This window comes from Microtus pennsylvanicus, chromosome 13 (assembly GCF_037038515.1).
Source record: "Microtus pennsylvanicus isolate mMicPen1 chromosome 13, mMicPen1.hap1, whole genome shotgun sequence".
In the NCBI taxonomy this organism is placed as follows: Eukaryota; Metazoa; Chordata; class Mammalia; order Rodentia; family Cricetidae; genus Microtus; species Microtus pennsylvanicus.
This window is the reverse complement of record NC_134591.1, coordinates 38,038,595-38,064,741: the sequence shown is the minus strand read 5'-3', so window position 1 is coordinate 38,064,741 and position 26,147 is coordinate 38,038,595. Positions and strand designations below refer to the sequence as shown.

The 26,147-nt window shown below is 42.6% G+C and overlaps 1 protein-coding gene across 2 annotated transcripts in view; it reads right to left on the bottom strand.

Annotated features, from left to right (window-relative positions):
• Positions 1 to 3,400: 3,400 nt before the first annotated feature.
• Positions 3,401 to 26,147, bottom strand: part of Lepr (leptin receptor) — a 77,667-nt gene continuing 54,920 nt past the window's right edge. Inside the window, exons 11-20 of one of the 2 annotated variants that reach the window (XR_012907392.1) lie at positions 24,112 to 24,260; positions 22,344 to 22,503; positions 22,150 to 22,232; positions 18,193 to 18,409; positions 14,915 to 15,097; positions 13,419 to 13,514; positions 11,779 to 11,884; positions 10,525 to 10,600; positions 6,801 to 7,684; positions 5,149 to 6,622 (exon numbers count right to left, since the gene is read on the bottom strand). Coding sequence is in view for 1 of the 2 variants with exons in the window: in XM_075944570.1 (XP_075800685.1) it covers positions 3,519 to 4,343; positions 10,525 to 10,600; positions 11,779 to 11,884; positions 13,419 to 13,514; positions 14,915 to 15,097; positions 18,193 to 18,409; positions 22,150 to 22,232; positions 22,344 to 22,503; positions 24,112 to 24,260 (1,895 nt within the window). In the remaining variant the exon portion in view is untranslated. Of the gene's footprint in view, positions 4,344 to 5,148; positions 6,623 to 6,800; positions 7,685 to 10,524; positions 10,601 to 11,778; positions 11,885 to 13,418; positions 13,515 to 14,914; positions 15,098 to 18,192; positions 18,410 to 22,149; positions 22,233 to 22,343; positions 22,504 to 24,111; positions 24,261 to 26,147 lie in introns of those variants that run through there. The other variant, XM_075944570.1, reaches the window with a different exon arrangement.

Genomic DNA, 26,147 nt, shown 5'->3' with positions numbered 1-26,147 from the left:
AGATAAATTTTCTCTGAGAGTCACCCGGTATCAGAGATCTGCTCACATCCACTGGAAGGGACATAGAGCTGTAGGCGCAGCAGCTCTTGATTCGTCAGTCTGCTGCCCACGTCCCTGTGTGCATGCCTCTCAATTCTCCCAGCCTAAAGTTTATTTTCCCGCGGCTCTCGGTAGCTAACGTCAACACTACTAGAGGGATGTGAACATATGCTTGGCATTGGCAACAAAGGGGTTAATTTTACAGGAAAAGTATGAGAAGAATTGCAAGATTGACAAGGCAAAGGGTAGAAATCCTAACTTCAAGTCCAGACTCTCCCACTGGCTTGGGAACTTTACCCAAATCTTTTTTTAGAAAGAAAGGGACCTCGCTTGTCAAATGCAGAGCATCTATAGATGGAGCATAAGGCTGCATTAGGAGCCCGACTCTCAGACAGACAGTGTGGCTTCTGGTTTTTCATCTTTGTTCTTCGGAGTTTGGGTGTTGATCTAGGAGACATAAAATCCTGCCACTCCTAACACATGATTTCTCTTCTCACTGTTTGGAGTGAGCCATGGCCCACACAATGGATTCACTTTCTAGAATTGAATTTAAAGAGAGTGGTTGTTTTTCAGTTTGAGACCTTTAAAAGACATAGTCAAAACTCCACAGTCACCGCAGGTTTATTTTGTTGTTGCTCTTTGGGTTGTTTGCTTTTTGCTTGCTTGGTTGGTTGGTTGGTTGCTTGATTGGTTGGTTTTTCAAGACAGAGTCTTTCTGTGTAGCCCTGGCTGTCCTGGAACTCACTCTGTAGACCAGGCTGGCCTTGATCTCAGAGATCCTCCTGCCTTTGCCTCCTGAGGGCTGGAATGACAGGCATGCGCCCCCACCGTCCAATTTCATCACAAGATTTTAGAGGTCGCGTGAATTAGAGCTCTTGGCAGGCTGGTATGAGGCTTGGGGTTAACTCCAAACTCCAAAGATAAGTTCAAAAACTACTGAAAAACAAAACTCCAAAATTCATATTGAACTTCTTGATCCCTTAAAAATTTATAGGAGCCTTGGAAAGAAAAGTGGGATTATTCTGGGTTATCAAACATCACATATTTTCCCTAAATTTTACAAAACTTGATTTAGCAACCATTTTCACAAGGACCCAGTGACTAGCATGTAGCAATAGTGAAATCATTTTTCACAAGTGGAAATCGGAACCCAAGTTACTGGCAATAAACTTAACATTATTCTGTGGGTACCCATAAGCCAACGCCTGCAGCTCAGTTCTGATCTGACTATGACGGCAAATGTCAGTCAATCTTGCCAATGTGATTTGTGTTTTTAGAAGGAAACTCATCTCAGCACAGCAATGAGCTCACGTTCCTATGCTCTTCCTACACTCCTCTAGCCCAAATGCGCACAGTATCAACGCGCTCACATTCATATGCTGTTCCTAGATTCCTCTAGCTCAAACCCGCAGCATTTCAATGACTGTTGGATCTATGAATTCACTGGCACCCACACATCATTTTCGCTCCTGTGCTGAAGAAAATACCCATTGATTTCTCTTACGCACTGATCTGGGCCGAGAAAGCCCAAACCGATGCTATCCCAGCAGACATGCCCAGTGGTTAATCTCTAGTTATACACTGAGTGAGAAAAATTTTAAATTTCGCATCTCTCCTATACTGTACCTTCAATTAATAGGCGTTAGCAATAGGCAAATATTAAAAGTGATAGATTTCAATTTCAACATATAATAATTTACTACTGAAAACCAGTGGAAACAAAAATTTTCCTGTATCTTTGCACAGAACACCAACTGTGCTCTTCTGCCTTCTCATGCCAGAACAGGCATCAGCTGATGGTAGGATCCTGGGCCATTTTACTAACTCAGGGCATATGACAGTTTCATTGAACACGAAGTCTGGGGAAAAAAATCTAATTACGGCGAAGGATCTGTCTTATCACTTATCACTGCCCATCATGAAGTTATGGCAGGGCGGGATCTACTTAAGGTGATGGTAAAACCAACACCCCAGTCTCAGGTCAGCGTGAAAGGCTGCTAATGCTTGGCAGTACATAAGCATACCATTAACACTAATGTATTCACTCTGACGATACTGATACTCTTGGAATTCTTCTTGATAGTGGACACCTGAATGTGCAGGGGTTTTTTTTTAACCTGACTTCTTGTTTGCTAGGCTGTCTTTGAGTCATCTTGCTACATCAAACACTGAAATAAATAATACATCCCCACATCGGTTTTCAAGTCCAAGACCAGGTCTCAATTATTCAACCATCACCCTGTTTCCTCTCACTGGGTCTTCTTTGATAAGATCAGTTGTTTTGATTTCAAAGCATGGCAATGTAAGAGCTAGGTCTAAAACTCAGTCAGTAGCATTTAAAGGATGTAAGCTAAGGGGCTGGAGAGATGGCTCAGAGGTTAAGAGCATTGCCTGCTCTTCCAAAGGTCCTGAGTTCAATTCCCAGCAACCACATGGTGCCCTCTTATGGCCTGCAGGCATACACACAGACAGAACATTGTATACATAATAAATAAAGATTAAAAAAAGAGAAAATATCACTGTCAAAAAAAAAAAGAATGTAAGCTAAATCTGAATTCTGGTTCCATCAATCATTAAGTCTGGAACTTGGGGCAAATGACTTAATGGCCTTATCCTTGGCAGGGGATAATGATACAGCGAAAATGTGGAGCATGTCCCTCGTGCAGTTATTGCAGTAAGCAAGTTAAAGTATGCAAATTGTAGAATACAGCAGTTGCTTTAACTAGTGATAGCCAATGAGGGGAGAACTAGCAACCGGGTGGAGACAGGGAGCGATGGTGACCCTAGAGAGGCATGCAGTGGCATTTGGCAGTCCCTCAGAAAACAACCACTCCCGGGTACTCTAGTTGAGGCTGACACCCTGCTCTCCAGGCTGCTCACACTGCCATCCCAGTGCTGGTGACGAAACCGTCATTCTAACAGAAACTTGTATCTTTTGTCGCGGATCCTGGCTTTGCTGCAACATGATGAGCTCACCCGTCCCTCTTCAAAAGTGTAACTTCATAGAGTAGGGTTCAATTCTCTAATTATATTCAACATTTAATGGCAGGAGACTTCAAAGAACACAGCCAGGTGGTACAAAGTACAATCATGTCACACACGTCCGAAGCACACAAGGACACCTGGCCAGTTTAAATGTGCATGGGCACATGTGTGAATTTGCACAACACAAGACAATTCAAAGTAAGGCAAAAAAAACACCCTTGAGACAATTATATCTCAGGGATCTTAGAAATAAGAGACCACCCCAGTCTACTTGACAGTATATTCAATGAGAATCCATCTACATCGCTAGAATCATGAAGGCTTCCTTCTCTGTTTTGTCTGTGTTTGTGAGAGAAGATAGACACAATTAATTTGGAAACAATCACTTTCACACTAGACTCTGACGCTTGTCTCCCACATCCACAACAATAAAAGAATATGTTACACATGATACGCTCTACGGGCACACAACACTAGAGACTTCTTGAACGAGATTACACAGTGAGGTCACACATCTTCGTCTCCATTATCTTATGACTGTGAGCGGAACAGGTTTGAAACTGCGGCATGTAAGGTACAAAGGTCTTCTTAGTGGAAGTTCCTAAATTCAAGTTATTTTCTACAAAGTGTGAGCAACTCTCCTGGAGGATTCGGATGTCACTAAACAGACAGTGGGCTGGGAATGGGCACAATACTCCTGAATCGTCAGTCAAAAACATATCAGTCTCTCTTTTTTTGATGGAGGTGACCCCTAAATAATAGATAGACTTCTCACTCGGATCTTCTTCAGGGAAATTCCCTTCCAGTTCCAAAAGTTCATCCAACCCCGAGGATGAAACTGGTGGAGAAATCGTGTTGGGTTGCTGATCCGATAACAGGAAAAACGCCTGCGCCTCTATCTCCCAGGAGCTGCTAGGGAAAGATGCTCTCAGTGGGGAGTGTTCGCTGGAGATGCTCTTGCTGACAGAACCATGTAGAAGCTCTTGCTCTTCCTCCGTTTCAACCGTTTTCGAGTGGCTGACGAGCGTTGCATATTTCACTGAAGATTGTCTCTGACACTCATCCTCACAAGATACCTGGGTGCTTGGAGCCCCAGAGAAGGTGGCACTGTTACACTGGTCACTAATACAAAGAGAACCTCTCTCAGGGTCTGGAGTGGTCAGAAGAAGCGAGACCATAGCTGCTGGTACCATCTCATCTTTATTTTTCCAAGCTGGATCGACGCTGATTTCTTCTGAAATGGGTTCAGGCTCCAGAAGAAGAGGACCAAATATCACTGACTCTGCATGCTTGGTGAAAAGATGCTCAAATGTTTCCGGCTAAAAGAAAAGACACATTTTAATGTTCAGTTTGTTACAACTTCATTCTTTCACACTTGCAGAAAGGCCAGCCTATAAGGTTAAAAACAAGGGACATCAGCCAACTACAAATAACACAGTTTGGGGTTGAAAACTTGAAATATTAAAAACCAGAAGGGAGAGACAGTTTTGGCTTTCCAAAGTCAGACTTGTGGTTTTCAAATGGTACAATCATAAACACACAACTCACTCTTCAGTGGTAAAACTGAGCTGGATATTCCATTATGGCCATGGGCCACAAGTAAGTGAGCCATAGCTGCAAATGCTTCAGCCTCCATGGAGCCTGGGCACTGTGACTGGAGAATTCTCTCCTCAGAAAAAGCCGTTCTATGTTATAGTGGTCATCCTATTTTATAAGTGATTCTATCTGATAACAACTTCTACAAAATAACTTCTGAAAAAAAGCCATTCTATGTTACAGCAAATTCCACAAAATTAAAATTTGATCTCTAGGCATGAAAACCAACCAACCAACGGAAAACCAGGTTGGAACACAACAGAAGGAGCGAAACAAGTTTTCTAGAGATAGTACCAACAACTGCTTCATACCGCAGGATACGATGCAGAGGGGGAGTAACTGACTCTCATACCTGCCTCTGGCCACACTGAGAATCTGCTTAGGGGTAGACAACCAATGGCACTTACTTGCTGAAGATGATGAAAGAGACACTGACAGACTTGAACACTGCTATTCCTTATACATAACTTCATGTAAAGATATATCCTATGGAACACATGGAATGAAGACAAACACACAAGACAAATGTACGGCATGTTTTCTTTTTATAAGAACAAGGGTTACATAACAATGAAATCCTGTCAAGCCGCTACAAATCAAAAATCTGCATGCAAAAAGCTCAGTACAAACAATGTAAACTTAAAACATAGAATTCAAATAAAAATACTGCAAATATATCACACTGAATGGATAACACAACTAAGTAGAAAGTACGTTCAGTTCATAGATCATACATGCGATTTAGCTTCTGAATGTTACAGTTTTTTAAGCTAATAAAATGAATTCTGAGTTATGGCCTGAGATAGCAGTATACTCAAATGTTCTTCACAATGGCAAGCATATCCCATATAAAAACACAGCAGTTGCAAACTCTTAGCTGAAATATATTAGTGATTAAACAGTAGAGGAATAAATATACGGAACACTAACTATTGTAATGGCATAGACCTATGTCAGTGTTAAAATACTGATTGACAAACACTGCTAAAAATGCTATGAGAAGAAAATGGACCCTACTCCCACACGGTTTCTGACAGGAATCTGTACATTTGTGACTTCCTCCAAACATTCTAATTTTCCCCTTAATATTTCTACTACATATATTGCTGAATTTTTTAAAAAGTTTAAATGAGCTTGACATCCGATCCTTTCATTTTGCTTCTTTCTACCAATATGGAAAAATAGAAACAACATACAGCATGCAGTTGAGTTCATGTGTGTTTTTCAAATGATCTGTTCCATCTCCTCCATGGGGCCTAAACCTTCTTTTTTTAAAAAATATTTTTTATGGTTTATTTAACTTTATTTTATGTGCATTGGTGTGAAGGTGTCAGATCCCCTGCAACTGGATCTTCAGACAGTTGTGAGCTGCCATGTGGGTGCTGGGAATTGAACCCGGGTCCTCTGGAAGAGCAGTCAGTGCTCTTAACCACTGAGCCATTTCTCCAGCCCCGGGCCTAAACCTTCTTAATGAACAGCTAATTGTGGAACAAGTCATGGGCATCTTATAAAGCATCCATGTAGAAAGTTTAAATAATAAATGCTTTTAAACAACACATTACTGAACTATATATTATCAATGGTCACAGAACTTCTTCGAAGTATGTTTGTTCAAAATTTATTTCACTCTGTGGATATAAGAATTGAAAAACAACCTTTCACAAGTTTGCAACTAGACATTTAAAGTACAATGATGTCTGTTAATATTAAAGGAAGGAAAGGGGGTACAACCCTCTTAGTGTCTTAACTTTCTTTAGATTTCCAAATAAAATTACCAATCACATCTAAGTGACCCACATATCTTAAATTTGAATGTTATTTGTGTCCATCGATTTGATTTAGTTTGAATGTAAGCAATAAAGTCTATACTATATATTAACGGATATGGCAAGACATCTGTTTTTCAGGGAGAAAAGCCCTGTCCTCACCAGGACCTATTTGTAAAATCCCAGAAAGTCTCCCGTTCTTGCACACCTCCCTGTCTGCCAGAAGTCTTCGTCTGCTGGGCGATGGTGGCGCACGCCTTTAATCCCAGCACTCGGGTGGCAGAGGCAGGAGGATCTCTGTGAGTTCGAGACCAGCCTGGTCTACAAGAGCTAGTTCCAGGACAGGCTCCAAAGCCACAGAGAAACCCTGTCTCGAAAAACCAAAAAAAAAAAAAAAAAACAGAAGTCTTCGGCTGATTCAGTGGAAATAAATTGATTCATGGAGGTTGTTACTCTCTTCTGCTCTGGGCAATTTGACCTGCGTGTGTAGGGTTATCCTGAAATGAAGGATAGCTTCCACTGGTCTATGTGGGGTTATCCTCATATGAAACACAGCTTCCATTAATGTGTGGTCTATGTGGGGTTATCCTCATATGAAACACGGCTTCCATTGGTGTGTGATCACCGCAAGCCACAACTTCTGGGGTTTTCTTTAAACTAAAATAAGAGTTAGAACTTAAGTCATGTTCAAGACTATAGAAAACTAAAATTCCTAGATTATTCCAAGTTTGGTACACAAAAGCCATGTTATTCAGAAGAATCTGAAATTCATGAATTTATAAGTGTCCAAAAAAAATCTAGTAGAGAAGCTTTCACACATAGAAATAGAAGCTAAATACCTTCCCTGTAGTGTGGGGGGGGGGGCGGGGGGGTCTTTGCAAAGCTGGATGTCAGAAGTTGCCTGTTTGAGCTCCCTAGTTCCAGCAATCTTGACTACATTTCTACCACATTTGGAAACAGAATATGTTCCGACCGCAACAGTCACACCATTAACATTTTATGACCAAAAAAATAAAAATTTGAAAGCAGAGACCATGATTATTAATATCAAACTTTAGGTGTTCTGATAATTAAGCATATACCCCAAATGAACTACATCAAACCCACATAGTGGCCACAAACGTACATGTCTCTATTAAGTTCATCATATGTTAGTTCTTAGTAATTCAAACAATAGTTTGGGTTTGTTTCCCTCTTTCAAAATGTAAACATCTTCTAATACTCTATGGACTGTTGGGAAGTTGGTACATTGGGTTCATCTGTGGTGGTCATGAGAGACTTCAAAGAATGTCCGTTCTCTGTTTAAATAAAATAGAACAAAATAAGAAAGCAAAATAAAATGGTCATGCAGAAAGCCAACGACAAAAGATTCCAACCCCTCTCTTTCCATGGACTCAGACTCTATGTTCTTGTGTTGTGTTACAGTGATGTACATAGGAGAGGGGAGGGCCAGGGTCTTGGAGGGACTTCTCTCTCCTTACTGAATGCCAGGGATAGTCTAAAGACAGGCCGATCATTCTAGCAGGGAAGACTACGGCAGCAGTAGCAGAATAGGTAAAAGAACAAGGACTCACTGAAGAGAGGGGATAAAATTAACAGTAACACTGAAGAGTGTGAGGGGTGGGAAACGATAAGGGTTAAGTGATGAGAAGAAAAAAGTAAAAGAAAGACAATAGACTTTGTTCCCCCGGTGCTGATTTTTGGAAAATTAAAGTGATGTGATAGGCATGCGAGAAATGGAGAAGAGGAATAACAACCTTTTCTTTAAAAAAAAAAAAAGGTAGTTCAAAAAGTTTCTGTTTGAAGAAAAGATGAAAAAGTAAGTTTTTCTAAAGTTGCAGAGAACCCAGAAAGTCACAGAGCAGTGCACAGATGGGCAAACCTGTCAATGCCCGTGAATCCCTGACAGCATCCTCACGCTGCTCTAGGAGAAGACAGAATTTAGGGACAGAAAAGTGACCTGCTGAGATTAAAGGCAACACAGTTGAAAGTCTTGGTGACTGGGGGAGGAGAAAGGCAGGAGACTACAGTGTCAATAGTCTATCCTAAGCTACACACTTGTATTCCTCTCCAGCTCTTCAAGCTGGCCTGGGGCTGAAAAAGCCTGGGATAAAACCGGACTCTCTGAATATAGCGGACAATGAGGACTACTGAGAACTCAAGAACAATGGCAATGGGTTTCTGATCCTACTGCATGCACTGGCTTTGTGGGAGCCTAGGCAGTTTGGATGCTCAACTCACTAGACCTGGATGGAGGTGGGTGGTCCTTGGACTTCCCACAGGGCAGGGAACCCTGATTGCTCTTCGGGCTGATGGGGGGGGGGGACCTAATTGGGGGAGGGGGAGGGAAATGGGAGGCGGTGGGGGGAAGAGACAGAAATCTTTAATAAATAAATAAATTTAAAAAAATTAAAATTAAAAAAAAAGGCAGAGAGAAGGGCCAGGGCATGCACCCGAACAAACACTGGCAGCCATGCTTCCTGCCAGCAGGGGTGGTGGGCGGCTCAGAACAGAGAAAGGTGGAAAATGATGAGCTGCCCCATGGAAAAGAGGAGGGGGGTTCACTAGGCTGAGTTCACAGAATGGAGACACCACCAGGCCAATGGTGAGCTGGGATACTTGCCAGGAAAGCTGCAGACATGACATGCAACCAGCCCAAGAGAGAGAAGCAGGCTGCAGTCAATGCAGCTGGAAGGAGGCGAAGATCTGAAGAACCCTTTGACATCAGCCATGGAGATGCAGAATTTGGAGTTTGCCTGATGGGTTTCAGTCTTTGGGCCAACATTTCCTCAATATGCTACCTTTCTTCCCTTCTGGGATGGCAATACATATTCTGTGCCATTGTGTGTTGGAAACATGTGATTGGCTTTTTGATTTTGGTTTTTACAGGTTTTACAGCTAAGGGATTTCCTTGAGTCTCAGAAAAGACATGGACTTTGGACTCTGAAACAGTGTAGAGGCTATGAAAAACTCTGGGAACTTTTGAGTTGGACTGAATGCAGCTTTCATTATGATATAGCTGCAAGTCCAGGAAGTGAAATGTGGAGGCTGAATGGAAATTGCCCCCACTGGCTCATCTTTTTGCATGCTAAGTTCTCAGTTAATAGTTTGAGAAGGACTAGAGGGATCAAGAGGTTTGACCTTGTTGGAGTAGGTGTGGTCTTGTTAGAGGAGGTGAGCCCCTGGGGGTGGGCTCTGAGGTTTCAAAAGCCAACCCCGGGCCCACTGTCTCTCTCTCTCTTTCTGTCTTTCATCTTGGTTCAGGATGTAAAGCTCTGGGCTACATCTCCAGCACCATGCCTTCCTGTGTCCTGCCTCATTCTGCACCATGATGATAATAGACTAATTTCTGAAGCTGTAAGCAAGCCTTTAGAGTTGAATGGTTTCTTTTTTAATTGTTTCCTTTTTCCTTTATATTTATTATAATATATAATATTCTGTCTGCATGTACGCCTGCAGGCCAGAAGAGGGCACCAGACCTCATTACAGATGGTTGTGAGTTACCATGTGATTGCTGGGAATTGAACTCACGACCTTTGGAAGACCTTTGGCTCAGAGGCTCTTAACCTCTGAGCCATCTCTCCAGCCCCGAATGGTTTCTTTTATAAGAGTTGTCTTGGTCAAAGTGTCTCTTCACAGCAATAGAACACTATCTAAGACAGTATTGCTTTTGATGTAATATAAGCAAAAGAAATGAAAATGTTAAAAGTGGAGGAAATTAATTTTAGGGAAAAGTTAGAGATGAGCTTAGATGTTTAGGTCTTATGGGTATAGGGCACATCCATAAAAAGTAATGCTCCTCCAAATCAGGATTTGAAGAACAAATTAAAGTAAATTTATGAATTTAAAATATATCACTTAAAAAACTACTGAATCAGGCTGGGTGGTGGTGGCGCATCCCAGCACTTGGGAGGCAGAGGCAGCCAGATCTCTGTGAATTCGAAGTCAGTCTAGTCTACAGAGCTAGTTCCAGGACAGCCAGGGCTGTTACACAGAGAAACCCTGTCTTGAAAAAACAAAAACTAACAAACAAACAAAAAAACCTACTGAATCTGAGCCTTAAAGATGTGGAAAGATCTGGAAGTTCTATCTAAAATGCAACCTGAAATAGTCTGGGTTAAAATACATAAACAGTAACCTTTTGGAAATTAAGTCCTTGTGCCCAGGAACAATTCTTGGGGTTTGGAACGTCTTCCCAAAACAGCTTTTTCATTCTGTAAAGGAGAGATGAAGCCCTGTGGTTAGAAACACATTCAAAATGAAAAGGCACTAACAGCTAGCGAGCACACAGTGCCAGCATGAGTGAGCTGGATCGCCTCTCTAGGGCCGGACCCGTGTTTACATTTGATCTTGCAAAGTGATCGCACTGAATGTCTGTGAAGAAGAAATTAATAACCAACCCTTTCTTACTGAAAGCTGTGTGCCAGGCAGATTTTCCTTAGAAGACATTTTAAATGGCCATCGGTCACCTGGGCCCACGGTTAGGGTGCCACCCCTATCCTTCAACTGAAGTGTGAGACCAGATTGTAATGTCTTCCCTCCATTTGATGGAGGATTAAAGCTCCTGTGGATCTGACATGAGTGAGAAAACCTCGTGAGCTGGGTGTTTCAGCGAGTGGTTTGGCTCCCACAGAGCCACCAGGGAACTCGTGGCCATGTGTCAAACCAGATACCCAGGAGCTTTCTGTCCTCTGGGGGGCAGAGTGCTGCCGGCTGCCATGATGAACTGCTTCTGGTTACCATGCAATAGCTACTTGTAAGGTCTTGAGATCTCCCTAAAATCTTCAGTTCAGATTGCAGAACCCTAAAAGCCATTTTTACCAAACCTAAGAATATACTGTCCAGGGTTTCTTGTTACATGTCAACTGATTACTGGATGTATATAAAGAAAAACTGTTTCAGCCCAGTGGTGGTGGTGGCGCAAGCCTTTAATCCCAGCATTCGGGAGGCGGAGGCAAGTGGATCTCTGTGAGTTTGAGGCCAGCCTGGTCTATGAGAGCTAGTTCCAGGATAGGCTCCAAAGCTACAGAGAAACCCTGGCTAAGAAATAAAGAAAGGAAGGAAGGAAAGGAGGGGGGGAGGGAGGGAGGGAGGGAGGGAGGGAGGGAGGGAGGGAGGGAGGGAGGGAGGGAGGGAGGAAGGAAGGAAGGGAAAAGAAAAAATTTTAAAGCTGAATTCTGCCTTCAAGTTTTTGTTGCCCTATTAAGATGAAAAATCATTTGCTGAAAACAACCTCTCCTTTTGCGTCATGTACATATACATATAAATACATATAAAGACATTTTCAATACTCTTATGCTAGTTAATACTGTGAGTTAGGCTTTATGTCAAATTTTGAATACGCTTAAGCTACATTCTTTATGGCAAAAGTGCTTAGCACCCAGTGCGATACCTCTGGTGTGAGATTAACAGAGTTCCGAGAAGCAGGACACAAGAGGAGATAATTATGGGCACAATCACATAGAGCCCCGCGTCACTCTGCTGCGTGTCCACACCATCTGAAAGACAGACACAAGTCAAACCATCAGTCGCTTCAGGAGACTGTTCTGCAAAACCATCCTCGGTACACGTATTCCAATTTCTGCACTACCTCCAAACGTACAGAAACTTATAAAAGAAGAAATTAGGAGCTGTAGAGATGGCTCAGGGGACAAGAGCACTGGCTGCTCTTGGAGAGGGCCGGGGTTCGTTTCCCAGCACCCACACAGCAGCTCACCACTGTCTATCACTTTAGTTCCAGGATAGCTGATATCTGATTCCCTCTCTGGCCTCTGAGGGTATGAGGAATGCATTTGGTGCACATATATGTCCAGGCAAATACCATACATGTAAAAATTAAAATAAGTATTTTTAAAGGAGAAATAAAAATGCATTATGGCCACCTTAATAGTTGCTTTGACTAGTAATCATACTGGAAATTTAGCATTATTTGCCTGTACTTGCCAGGCCGCTCCTTCTAATCTTTGTTTAAACTCTATGAGTCAGAGCACCAACTAAAGTTGCTGTGAGGAACTCACTGTCTATTCCTGCAGATCCTATTGGCGGCACCCACCAATCCTTATCCTCGTAGCTCTGACACACCGGTGTCTTGTAGCTTAAGGCCTCAGTGCCTTTACAAGAGCCTTCTGGCCTGATGATCTTGCTGCTGCTTTAGCTACCATGTTCACTCCTCAGGGCGTGACACGTGACACCCCGGCTTGCCCTCCATTCTCAGATGTTCCGGGGGAGACACGTGGCACCCCGGCTTGCAATGCTCTTCCCTTCCATTCTGAGAGCTTTCCTCAAGGACCAGAACCCACAGAAAGAGCATCTAGCCATCCTTTCCTCCCCACGTGCTAACTCTCTGTCTTCATCTCACTTGCATTTGCCCCCAAGGCATTGCCTCCCACCGGGCTCTGTGTCTTCAATAATGTATTCACTGACCATCACCGCCTGTACAGCATTGAGACCCAAGTCCCAAAGGCAGGCTTACGGTCACCACTTTGTCCTCGGTCCTTAGAACAATGTCCAACACGTACTTGTTGAACAATAAATAATTATTATTATTATAGAAGCAGTTAAAATGCTTCTCTTTAGAAACTGTATTATGGGGCTGCTTTGATTTAACAACTTAAAAAGGAATAAGAAGTTTAAAATATAGGTGAGTGCAGTAATCCAAACAGAATGTGTCCAGTGAATCTAACTAGCCAGTTTCAGGTAAAAAAAAAAAAAAAATTTTTTTTCCTTGAACAACCCAATGACACATCTCAGCTCTTCCCTGACCCCATGAGGAAGAAATTAATCCAGAAAGAGAATAAATACTGAGATACAAAACACATAGGGAAAGGAAAGTAGGGCTGGGGAGACGCACCAACAGAGAAAGCATTTCCCGCGCAAGTCTGATGACCTGAATCTGGAGTAGAAGGACAGGGGTCCCAGGGTTATTCCCGAGCCTCCACTTGGATGTGGGCCACAGGTACACAGCATCAATATTAGCGCATGTGTCACACACAAATATTTTTTTTTAGAAAGAAAATAACATTTTTCTTTTACCTTGGGTGAAACCATTAATTATCTTTGGTTTTCCAACTCCTTCCATAAATACTGGGTAAAGACTAAACTGATATTTCTCAATGGGAATAAAGTTATCTGAAAAGAAAAAAAAACAATAAGAGTTCATGTTAACTAAGAATGAAAGCTATATAGAAAAACACAGACTGAGCTGTCCCAGGCTGCTCATTATTTCAGGACAGCTTGAAGGCTAAAGGATTTCAGAAATAAGCTAAGCGCTCCAGAATGTGCTAGCAATGATATTTACTTTCAAATATGTTTTCAAAACTCCTCCTCACGATTGTCACCCAGATGCATGTGCTGCCTCTTTGGAACCTATTCCCTATGGTGGGATGCCTTGTTCAGCCTTGATGCAGGGGGAGGAGCTTGGTCCTGCCTCTGCTTGATGTAACAAGCTTTGTTGATTTCCCACAGGAGGCTTGACCCCATCTAAATGGAGATGATGGAAAAGAGCATGCGGGTGGTAGGGGGACGTGGGGGGGGAGGAGAGAGAGGGAAAACTGGTTGGTATGTAAAAGAAATTTTAAAAGTGATGGAAAAAAATAAACAAAACCTCTTCCTCAGACACATATGACTCGTTTTTCAAGGGCACGCTCTGGTGAGAGCCGAGTTTGTTCAAGTTCAAGGCATTTTCTCTCTTTTGCTCTTGAATTTCCTGCTCCAGGACAGTGTGTTCTCCCTTCTCCTACCATCCTCGGGGTCTCTTGTACTATCTGGGGTCTCAATAACGTGGAGAACGATGATCCCCACAGCAATGTAGGAGACGGATGTGACAAGGGTTCTCACAGATGCTAACGACACATGACCAGCAGCCCATAAGAGGCAGAGCCCCGAGAAGCCTGCATTCCTCATCCCTCTCCATGACAGGATAGAGCAAACTACCCACGACAGGCATAAGAAATTTGGTCCCTTGCTTAGAATTTATAATAATTGTTGGGAATGAATGAGAAAAAGTGGGTATTCTAGATGGCATAAAACCAGGGGTGCTATCCTGTACACTTACCTCTCAGGGTAACTGGCCATTCTTGGCGGGATTACACTGACCTAGGTCAGCTGGTCCAAAATCCTCGGACTTCCAGCCTAGCCCCTCTACTCACTGCTTAGGGACATTCTGATTGGGTACTGAGTTGGGGGTGCGTGGCGTTAGAGCTTAGAAGACATTAAGAAGGAAGATGGAAGCAACATGAACTCAACTAAATAAATACCTTAGGTACACTTTAGAATAAAAGGCTATACGATCGTCACATATTCTGACAGAAAGGGTTGGGGAGAAGGTTTGGGACATCTGATTGCATCTGTGTAAAACATAAAAGAAAAACGCTCACAGAAATACAGCAAACATTCTGACCAGGCAACACGACTATAATTCAGTTGGCAGCCCTTGGCGTCTGCATTTTGAGATTGTCATTAACCCTTTTATTGTCTAAATTCCCAATCTGTGGTGTCATCCTAACCCAAGAAAAGTCCTGTGAACATACCGTGGATGTAATACTTCCTAACATTCGAAGGGATCCTAAGCCATTTCATTCCATCGTCTTCATTAAGATTCTTCCATTCAATAACCAGGTATATGAGGTTGTAATCCCCGGGTGACAGAGTCCAGGAAAGGATCACACAGTTGCTGCTCAGAGGGTAAGCACTGAGTGACTGCACGGCACTCACTGAGGGGAAGAGGAGGAAATTATTTTAAATTCAAGATTAATAAAAATGTACTAAGTGCCTTGAGGAATAGCCAGGAAGAAGGGAGAAGGAAGAGGAGGCAGACAGTTGATACAAACGAATTGGAGCTCATGCAAGCAGAGGGCAAGAGTTTATGACGTGGAGAAGCAAAATGATTCTACCTCAGATCTAAAAACAGACTTCTGGTTGGGTCAAAATTGTTCTCAGCTGGAGTCACACACAAGCCTATTAATCAAACTCTCCGATTCCCACACAGTTCTCTCTCCCACTGGTGAGTGACATTTCCAAAGCTGCCCTTAGCAGAGTCCTTTCAGGAAGCCTTGGTGGATTTCCACACCTGAGGAGGCCGTTCCTCTCATGCCTACGTGGCCCCACAGGCACGCATGTCTCAAGCCTCTTTCTGCTGTGTCTGTTTCTCCATGCAGCAGCCACCCTGGTCTTCATTCAGCATCTCCCCCAAGCTGCGAAAACCTGACCAGGTGTGCAGCTACTGGAAGCTAAGGGGCTTCCCCATCCCAAACTTGGGGGGGGGGAGGGTTGGTTCCTAATCCATATCGTTTCCTCAAGATGGCTTCTCTACCCTCAACCCAAGATCAAGTTTCTGTTTGCTTTCTTTAAAAAAAAAAAATCATGGCCGGGCGGTGGTGGGGCACGCCTTTAATCCCAGCACTCGGGAGGCAGAGGCAGGTGGATCTCTGTGAGTTCGAGACCAGCCTGGTCTACAAGAGCTAGTTCCAGGACAGGCTCCAAAACCACAGAGAAACCCTGTTTCAAAAAACCAAAAAAAAAAAAAATCATATTCCTGGTCAGACATGGAGGCATGTGCCTTCAATTCCAGCATTGAGGGGTAGAGAGAAAAGCAGATCTCTATGAGTTCAAGACTAGACTGGTCTATCTGGTGAGTTCCAGGTCAGCCAGAGCCACATGAGGCCCTGTCTCAATCTCCACATAAAAGTGGAAGGTGAAATCAGCTCCACCAAGCTGTCCTCTGACCTGCACACACATGTTGTAGCATGTGTGCCCATAAACACACATCAAGCATGCAACTCTCACAAGGATACAAACACGCTAATGCGTTCTTAGTTAAAGATAATAAAGCATCTTTAACGTTTAGAAAGTGCTCTGAATTTTAAAGAGGGTATAGGGCACATTCCAACAACAGTCAAAAATTTTATGAAGCAACTCTTGGAAAGGTTAGCGGGGGGGGGGGGGTAGAGACAGCAGAAATCAGTGTCTTTCTATTTAAAATAGTATCTTTGATGAAAAAATACAGACTAGAAGCTCCTGTTGAGAGTGACTCTTAGGCCAGCAAGGTGGCCCGCAGGTAAAGGCACCAGTTACCAAGCCTGACAACCAAATTAGATCCCTGGAACATGCATGATAGAAAGAGAGAACCAATTCCCACAAAGTGTCCTCTGACCTCCATACATACTCTGCCATGTGCATCCCCCCAAAATTAATTAACTGTAAAATATATTTTATAAAAGAAAGCATCAATGCTTAGAATGATCAAATATACCAACATTGATTAAAAGGTGAGGCATTCACTACTCGCATTAAATAAAGCCCACAATAGTTTCTAACTCTCAGCAACTGACTGAGTCCATATAGCGTGTCATGCTATTACTAAAATAGATAGCATTTTATATAAAATAAAATACTGTATACTATATGTAAATATATACTATGGTATATATAATATGTACGAATTGAATACTATATATAATAAAATATTAATATTATATAAAGAGTGTTCTATATTCTAATTTCTAAACAGAGGTAGTGACTCACATCCACTGCTTCAAAAGGGTTAAGTTATTAGATTTACTAGACTATTCTGTTGCAAATGATCATAATTGGGTAGCAATGTATTTTTCACACAGAGAGTAAGTATGAAAATATCCTGGATTGCTCAGAGGTGATTTAAACAAGAAGGGCTATGCATAGGTTCCATACTGAAAGTTGCCCAAGCCCAACTCATACACTACAGTGCAACCTCCACACCTGAAGCCCAGGGAACCTCATAGAAGAGGGAAGGGACAGACTGGAACAGCCAGAGGCTCAGAACATCTGCTGTTGGATAGTATCCTCTAGACAGTGATACATAGTATCACTGCTGAACACAAGCAGCTGTAATGACAACACCAGCCTGACATGCCAGTGTGGACAGGGAAATTCACATGGTCCCAATGAGGGCTCTCTAACAGGCCCAGGGATGGCAAACATGGCTCTGGCAGGTCTTGCCCATCCACCTTTCCTCTCCCTTGCTAAACCATTAGATTTCATTCATAAAGCTAGCCACCAAGGTCTATTCCCTTATTTGGCCCCTCTCTTATGCCTGATCAAAACTCTAAGGTGCAGTTATCAAAACACCAAGGTCCAGCCATCAAGATTTATTATTTGGCTACACTAGCTAACATGTCCAATCGGGACTTAGCAATTCATCCTACCACAGACTTCCCCGTTCTCTCCTTAAAAAACACTACTGTAGAGCCACCTGTTGCTGTCTTTGTCCGATCCAGAGGCAGCCACCCCCAGCTCTCACCCCCCCCCCCCCCCCGCTTATCCCTCTGGGGTAATGAATCTCCTTTGTGCTGAGAACTTGGTATCCAGGTGTGTTCTGTGCTGACTCTGAGGCCTCCTAGACCCACCCCTAGGGGAAGAACTACAGGTAATGAGTGTATGCTCAGAGAGGAAGAAACAGTCTCCTCCATGGAGGAGTTCCTGCACAGGTTGACTAATCCCAAGTGACTAATCACAGGTACATATGAGCAAAGCTAAACGGACATAGTAAGTTAGACATATGTGTGTATATAATATTTAAATAATAAAGAAGAGATCATGAATTTTAGAGGGGGCACATGGGGGAATTGGATGGGGGAGAGGGATGAGCAAGAGTGATGTAGATGCAGTGCTGTACAAAAAGTCATGTGAGCAGGCTACATCATAATTTAGTAGTGGGGCTAGAATGATGATGATGATGATGATGATGATGATGATGGGATTCTGTGTGACGCACCATAAAAACAAACAAACAAACAAATAGGGCAATCCAGTGCTTCTCAGCATCTCTTACCTTTACTCATCGGCCATGAAAACGTTAGATTAAAATTTGCGAGCGAAGCACCGATGGAATTGACGGCCAGAACAGTAACCGTATGCGCTTGCTCTGCCCACAGGAAGGTGAGATTGGTCTGATCTCCTGCGTCTTCTGACCACGTCCCATTATGGGCAGTCCGATGCTGGACCACGTACCTCCTCACACTGCACAGGGAGTCGTTTTTCATCAGGGGCTGGAGTAAACACAAACCACAGCGTTTACAGCAATTGAGCTCATAGAATTCAGCTTATAAGTTAGACCAAGGTAGGCACTGCTCAATCTAGTGCTAAGGGATCAGGGTGGAGTGGGGGTGGAAACTCTGTGCAATTCAGTAGGCATGGGCATATCTAGGAGTCGTGCAGCACAGGGAAGCTGTTTCCCCCCTCTGATGTTTTTCTTCATACCCAGAGACTAAATTAAAGACAGTGAAGTAAGAAGAGAGTTAGGACATTCGAAATATGAAGAATACAGCCGGGCGGTGGTGGTGCACGCCTTTAATCCCAGCACTCGGGAGGCAGAGGCAGGTGGATCTCTCTGAGTTCGAGACCAGCCTGGTCTACAGAGCTAGTTCCAGGACAGGCTCCAAAGCCACAGAGAAACCCTGTCTCGAAAAACCAAAAAAGCCGGGCGATGGTGGCGCACGCCTTTAATCCCAGCACTTGGGAGGCAGAGGCAGGCGGATCTCTGTGAGTTCGAGACCAGCCTGGTCTACAGAGCTAGTTCCAGGACAGGCTCCAAAGCCACAGAGAAACCCTGTCTCGAAAAACCAAAAAAAAAAAAAAAACCCAAAAAAAAAGAAAGAAAGAAATATGAAGAATACATCGGAAATACTAAGAATCTCCACTCTAATTGTAGAAGTTTACTCGTCTAATATCAAGCAAAGGAACTGCTCAGGTTCTGGGAAGAACCAAGAAGGCTCAGTTGGTTATCAACACTTTGTGAGCCCGAGTAAATCTGCCACTGTTCTCCATGGGATGTGCTTGAAAGATTATCTAGATCAAAGAAAACAAAAACCTTGAAGGTTGCCAAATAACAAAGGCTATCTGGGAAGTCTGTGTGGCCCTGGACATTTCTGTCCCATAGCTTTCCACAGAATATTATACTGTGTCGTGGAAGATTCCTGTGTAAAAAAAAACATGCCAGCTCCGTGTTCTTTCATTCTGAAGAATCCAAGAATACCCTTCACTCCCCAAACAATCACCTTTACCTATTGCAGGGAAAATTGAAAGTTGCCAATCCCTTAGAAAGCTAAGAAGAGCTGAATTTTATACCACATACTAGAGCAAGTGTCTCCAAGTGAAAAATGACAGAGACGCGCTCACACAGATGCATGGATCCTACAGTGCGTGGAACCTCGTGGGTAGCTGGGTGGAAGTAAGATGTGAGAAAAAGTCTGAAGGAAATACCAGCTTTATTTCATGTGAAAAATCCATGTCATTTTGATATGTTAATATTTTTTCAATCATAAGTAAAAATATCAAAGATATTAAAAGATGTTCTTGGCTTACCTGTATGTTTACCACCCAGCCCTAAAATGAGCAGTCCTCTCAAGTCCTCATTTCCTTGACTGAATAATACTGTCAGAAACACTCCTTCCTCTTGAAAGGCTCTCCTAGCTTACAAAATCAAGGATATATGCAGGTATACTGGCCTCCGTACACACGTATATATACATATTTCTATAAGAACCCACCTATGCTTAATATAAGCTTGTATTGATCTCTAACTCCAATCTGTGACTGCAAGAATCATGCTGGCTGACTCTCTTGCTAGTCTGGGTCCTCCTGGGAGAGCAGTGAAAAACATGTGCTGTGCCCCATTCATCTTCCTAATTTTTCCATTCCAAGACAGACAGACAGGGATGTAATAACCGCTAGCCTACATCCCTGGAAAAGAAGTGCATAGCTCCAAAGTGTTTATGCAGTGCCTTCCGTCTTTCACACTTCCCACTAATTTCCAAAATCAATCAAGACTTTTCCCTTGCCACTGACAGGAAGGTAATTTCATACACGTGTGACAGTCGTAACTAATCTGTATTTCATCCCCAAATCCTCCAGTCTATGATTTTTTTTAAAAAATTTGTATACTTTAAGGTTTATTCTTTGCCCTGTGAAGTTTCAGGTTTGTGCAAATGTATAGTGTCATGTGCCTATCATTTCATTTTCTACTGAAGAGTCTCACTTTGGAATAATGAATATAAATACAGCAGTTAAAATAACTCATGTGTAAGTTTTCATGTAGAGGAAGTCTTCAAGTAACCCAGGTAATCATCTGTGAACACGATGCTCCATCAAGGCTACACTTAACTCGCAAAGTGGCTGCGCAGGTGTGCATTGCCACAAGAGGCCAACCAAGTTCCTTGATGCTCTGTATTCTCAATCAGCAATCTGAACGTCTTAAAAAGTAATTAGCCATTCTAATAGATGTGGACTCATACCTCACTCTGGTGACTCTCTCTCCTTACGGTGGCTCCCTTCCTATGGGAGACTCTCTCCCTAGGCAACTTTCTCCTTATGGTGATTCTTTCCCTACGGTTACTCTCTCCCTACCGTGACTCCCTCCCTTTTAAGTCTAAGTTAATTAAATTAAGTAAAAGTGAAAATTTAGGTTTTGCACCGCACTGTATACAACTCAAGCCACAAATCTACAGGTAGCTGTCATGAGGACAATGTACATACAAACTGTTCTTGCCATTATAGAAAGTTCTACCAGGCAATATCACAGAAGAAACATGGGAGTCAGGCATAAGGAAGGCATGGGAATGATCTAGAAAGAAAAGTCATTTTTCTGTTTAAGAGCATGATAGAGTATGAGGAAGGAGAGGGGGTAACTGCAGCCTGGGCCACAGAGTAGTTGTTACAACTATGAGGAGATAAAGAACAGCTACTTAGATTCTGTTCATGGCTGACTCGACTAATGCCTGAGCAATGTCACTGTCAGTCCCTCTCAGTGTCAATTCTTATTATATACAGTGTTCTGCCTGCATGTATGCCTGCATGCCAGAAGAGGGCACCAGATCTCATTACAGATGGTTGTGAGCCACCACGTGGTTGCTAGGAATTGAACCTTTGGAATAGGACCTTTGGAAGAGCAGACAATGCTCTTAACCGCTGAGCCATCTCTCCAGCCCTCAGTGTCAATTCTTAATGTTACTTTCAAGCAAAAAATATTGAAATGGGAGACTATTTAGAATTGCATTACCATGTAAACAAAAGTATATAGTAACTGGAATTATAAACAAAGTGTACACAAATTCTTACATATCCCAATTTTTATATAGGGTTAGTCTTAGATCAGGTAACCATTTTTAGACATACATTAACTTTCTTCCTCTTGAGAACTGAAATTAATTTCACATTTACATAGTAAACATAACATTACCTACCTCGTGCATTTTATTCCTAAACTTAAGCTTGATATCTATTCCTGAAATTAATTATTTGGGATCAAAATCAACTCTTTAGAAGAATGGATGCTTGGCATTTCCAAGTTGATCATCCATCATTATAGAAAACATTCATCCTTTGCCATCACATAGGTGAAATATTCTCTTACATCTTATGTGCTTATTGAAATCTAATGTTTATTGAAAGGGAAGCCATGGTTACACTGTTCAGGAATCAAACTGCGGACTTAAAGCAACACTAATTATCATTTAGTAATCTTACCTCGATACAGATGACAAATATGAAGCCCAAAGAGCCCAAGGCATCACCAAAAGAGCAATGAGACAACTATAATTGACCTGAGACAATAATAAAGGCCCCTGACCACGTCAAAACTCCAGATACTTAGCTCTGAGCAACCACATCTTAGAGATGCATTAAACTGTAAGATTTGGGGCCACTTGTGAGATTAGCAATATGACAGGGTTATAAACAAAGAATAGACAAACAACTGCAGAATAAAACAAAAGAAAGAAATTAGATATACCTTCCAAAGCAAGGTGACATTTCTCTCTCTTTTAGTAACATCCCCATCCATTATTCTCCAGAATTCAGGTCCTCTCATAGGAACTGCAAAACAGCAGGGAGCCCAAATTGGACACATGTTCTTAGAACGTTTTAGGTCACATCTGAAGCACACGTGCGTGCACTTTCAAGAACCATTAGCAGGTGTTCACAGACCTTTTACATCCATGACAAGCGTGTAGGCTGGCCTGCTCCAATTACTCCAGTACCCAAATCCATCCAGCCGCCTGCAGCGCACCTGTACCACGTAGACGGCACAGAGGTCCAGCACCGGCAGGCTGGCAGACTTTGCTTTTGCATCAAATACATCGTGTGTCTGTAACAGAAGTCACACCGTCAACACCTGTGCCTCCAGTGGGTTCCAGAGTGAGTTTGCTTATATTTGAAACCTTAACGCCATACCATACTTAAGACAGAGTGATGTTGTATTTCCTCACTTCAGAAACACACAATATTTGGCTAGTCGGAGGAGCGCTGCCTCTCGCATCTGGTCATTCCCTTGCTGACTCCTTGCACTTACAAGGTCAATCCCAAGCACACTCTTGCTCTACTGCTAACCTTTGCCCTTTGTTCCTCTCTCCTCCACAAAGACAAGAATTCAGCAATGGCGGTCAGACAGGGCGCTCTCTAGAGAATCAAGCTGATAAGACTCTCACATACATATACCCCAGCTGATGTTACTGGGCTAATAATACAATCAGGGCATCCAGTATTTCCATTCTTAGCAAGCTGCCCCGGCAAAACTGACACAAAATTTCCCATGTGCACACTCAACTCTATGATTGCTTACTAAAAGTAGCCTCTTTCAAAGTGCCCCATGCACACACATACTGAAAGATATCAGAAGCTTATACAAAGTGTGGGTCCCTGAAAGAAAAATTGAGTGTGGAAACAAAGGATGAAATATGGCTAAAGTTTTTTCAGCAAGGGCCTTCTCCAAAACTTTACTGTCATGAACTGCCTCTCTACACCAGGAGGGCACAATGAGGTAGGTTTTCCTGAGCCTAGTCAACCAGGCAGTCTCTGTTTCACGAACAGTTCACTGGGAAAATGCCCTGTCAAGCATGCTTTGGAAAATGCTGGAACATTTTTGTTCCTTACAAGGATTAAACTTTGACAATCTAAGTCAGTGTTTCTCAACCTTCTAATGCTGTGACCCTTTAACACAGTTCCTCATGGTGTGCTGACCCCAACCATAAAATTATTTTCATTGCTAATTCATAACTGTAATTTTGCTACTGTTATGAATCATAATGTAAATAGCTGATACTTGACCCTCGTGAAAGGAGTCATAACCTGCAGGCTAAGAACCACCAATCTAAGTAATAAAAGCAATTACACAATACAGGAGAGTATACTGTTTGTATGTCAGTGCCAATGGGACACACTATAAGATGCTGGTGCATGTTTGACTCTCAGCAGTTTGTGGTTACCTACATGAGACATGCATGAGCTTGGTCATGGAAGGGAGAGGGGCTCACAGGGCCCATACTTCTCCCTGAGGATTTTACTGCTGCTAGGGAAGAGGAGACATTTTCTTTAGAAGTACAGCCGCTGGCAAGCTGCCCATGTTCCTGGAAGGAAATCCTTGCCAAAGATGGAGAAAGGCAACTGCCAGGAAGAGGAAGGGAATCAATAGTAAGGGATAAGAGGTGGTAAGGGGGATGAATATGATCAAAATACATATGTGTATATGTATATGAAAATATACAATGAAACCCATTATTAAGTATAAATAATATATGTTCGTAAAACACTAAAATAGCATTTAGTAGTCTCAGCATTTCAGAGGCTGAAGCATTAGAGGGTTCACAAGTTGAAGGCCAGCCTGGGCTACAGAGTAGAGACTCCAATTTACAGAGGGGCATGGGAAAGGAGAGAGGGAGAAAGAGCAGAGAGGACAACAATTAGAAGTAAAAGGTACCTTCCATTGTATGTCTTTTCCATTTAAGCCATATTGAATCTGGAACTGAAGGTTATTCTCCGGAAAGACAGGCTTTTCCCAAGATACTTTTAATAATCCAATGTTTATAGTAATCTCTGCTTTCACACTAGATGGAGGTAGTGGTTTTACTAGAAATTTAAAAACATAACATCATGTAACAGTTACTTAAACAGTAATATCAACCCTCTTTATACTTCATATTTATAAAGCAATACCCTTCTTAAAGCTTTCTCATCCATTGACTCATGCCTATTGCTTTGTGTAACACATAGGAAAGAGGATTAGCTCTACTTTGAAAGCAAAGAGGTTCATTGGAAATCTCATCAGTACATTAGCGGTGTCACTTTGCAAGGTCAGAGAACACCTGCTGACTGAGCCATTAGAAGCTCACTTTCTACAATCTGAGAAAGCAGACTTTAATTAGCAGAAAACAGAGGTGCAAAATAATGCGATTTTAAAAAAAAAAATAAATGTTTAAAAATGAAGTGCATAAAAATACAGAAACGCACAGAAGATAATTACCTTGTTTCTTCTTCCTCTTCCTTCCTCTTATCCTCCCCACCTCCAGGTCTCACTTTGTAGCCCTGGCTGCCTTAGAACTCACTACATAGTTCAGGTTAATCTTGAACTCACAGAGATCTGCCTGTCTCTGCCTCCCTAGCACTGGTATTAAAGGTGGGCATCATACCCAGCTACCTTGTTTTCTTAACTTCTTATATTGCTGCTCTCAACCTAACTTTGACTTACACCTGAGAGTGCATTTGCCCAATGTTATCATTTTTTTCCCATGCAGCACCATTTTCCCTAACCATAGGACAATAAGGAAATGTGACTTGTTGGACTAGGATCTGGAAGTCCAAACACAGATTAAGCATCTCGATCTCCTAATTGTCTCATGACACCAAGCATCAACTTCACAGTGCCACACCCATTTGACTTCACGTTTGGGGGATACCCCTGAATGGGGCAATGGGTTCAGCTGCCATAGCAACATGTTAAAATACTTAGGTACTATACTTTCCCACTGGTAAGGAACTTTTCTCCTGAGAATATCCCCTCCTATCGCAGATCTTCTCGGCTCCCCTCCACAGCTGCCACAAGTAAGCATCTAACAGGTCTGAGTCTCTAGGATGATGGTCAGGACACTTCTTTTCTTGGGAATTATTTCATGGGTACCTCAACCATTGAACTATCCCAAGAGAAATGATCCTTGGCTGGAATATGAAGTATACAACCCTGGTGGCTGCATGGTATAGAAAGAAACCCACCAACCCATACACCCATGTACAGGTGTTGTATGAGGGAAGATAGGAAAGGTCTCTGTAAATATTCGTGGTCTGCCCCCAAAACCTGTTGATTCCCTCAAGCTCAGTAAATCAGGACACTGTTGATTCACAGAGGGTGAAGGCTACCTGGACTGGTCATAGAGGGCGGCGGCTACCTGGACTGGTACAACAGGAGTGTTTGCCATCGTTCTTCTCCTCCGAGTCTCATTTCTAAGAACAACCACTGTAAAAAGTGTGGCCTCTTGTGTGAGCAGCCCTTTTCAATCATTTAAGCAATCAACACTAGTACTTTAGACCATTCAGGACAAAACACCTTGAACTTGCTATTAGTATGTAGTTTCTCGTGATCATTAAATTTCTCACAGCTCATGATAGTATTCATCACTAACCCTGTAAGTTTATCAAACTTTCATCTCTGGAAAAGGCCATTTCTTTTCAAGAAAAGTCCACATTTGAGGCTCTGTAGGGATTGATTCTTTGGTTGTGGTTCAGTGGGTCACATGGATGGATTCAGTGGCTACCAAGACGGGGTGTATACACTGCCCCCAGTGATGCACACATGGGGGGAGCAGAAAGAGCCACACACCGTCGAGAGGTGGTACAGAATGTCTACGGACCTGATCTAAGTTTTAAAAGCTACAAAGAGGTGGAGCCAAGACTTACATCCCAAAGCTTAATTTCCACATTGGTCTCTTCCTAAGGCAAGAGGAGCCCGACTTAAATTCTTTG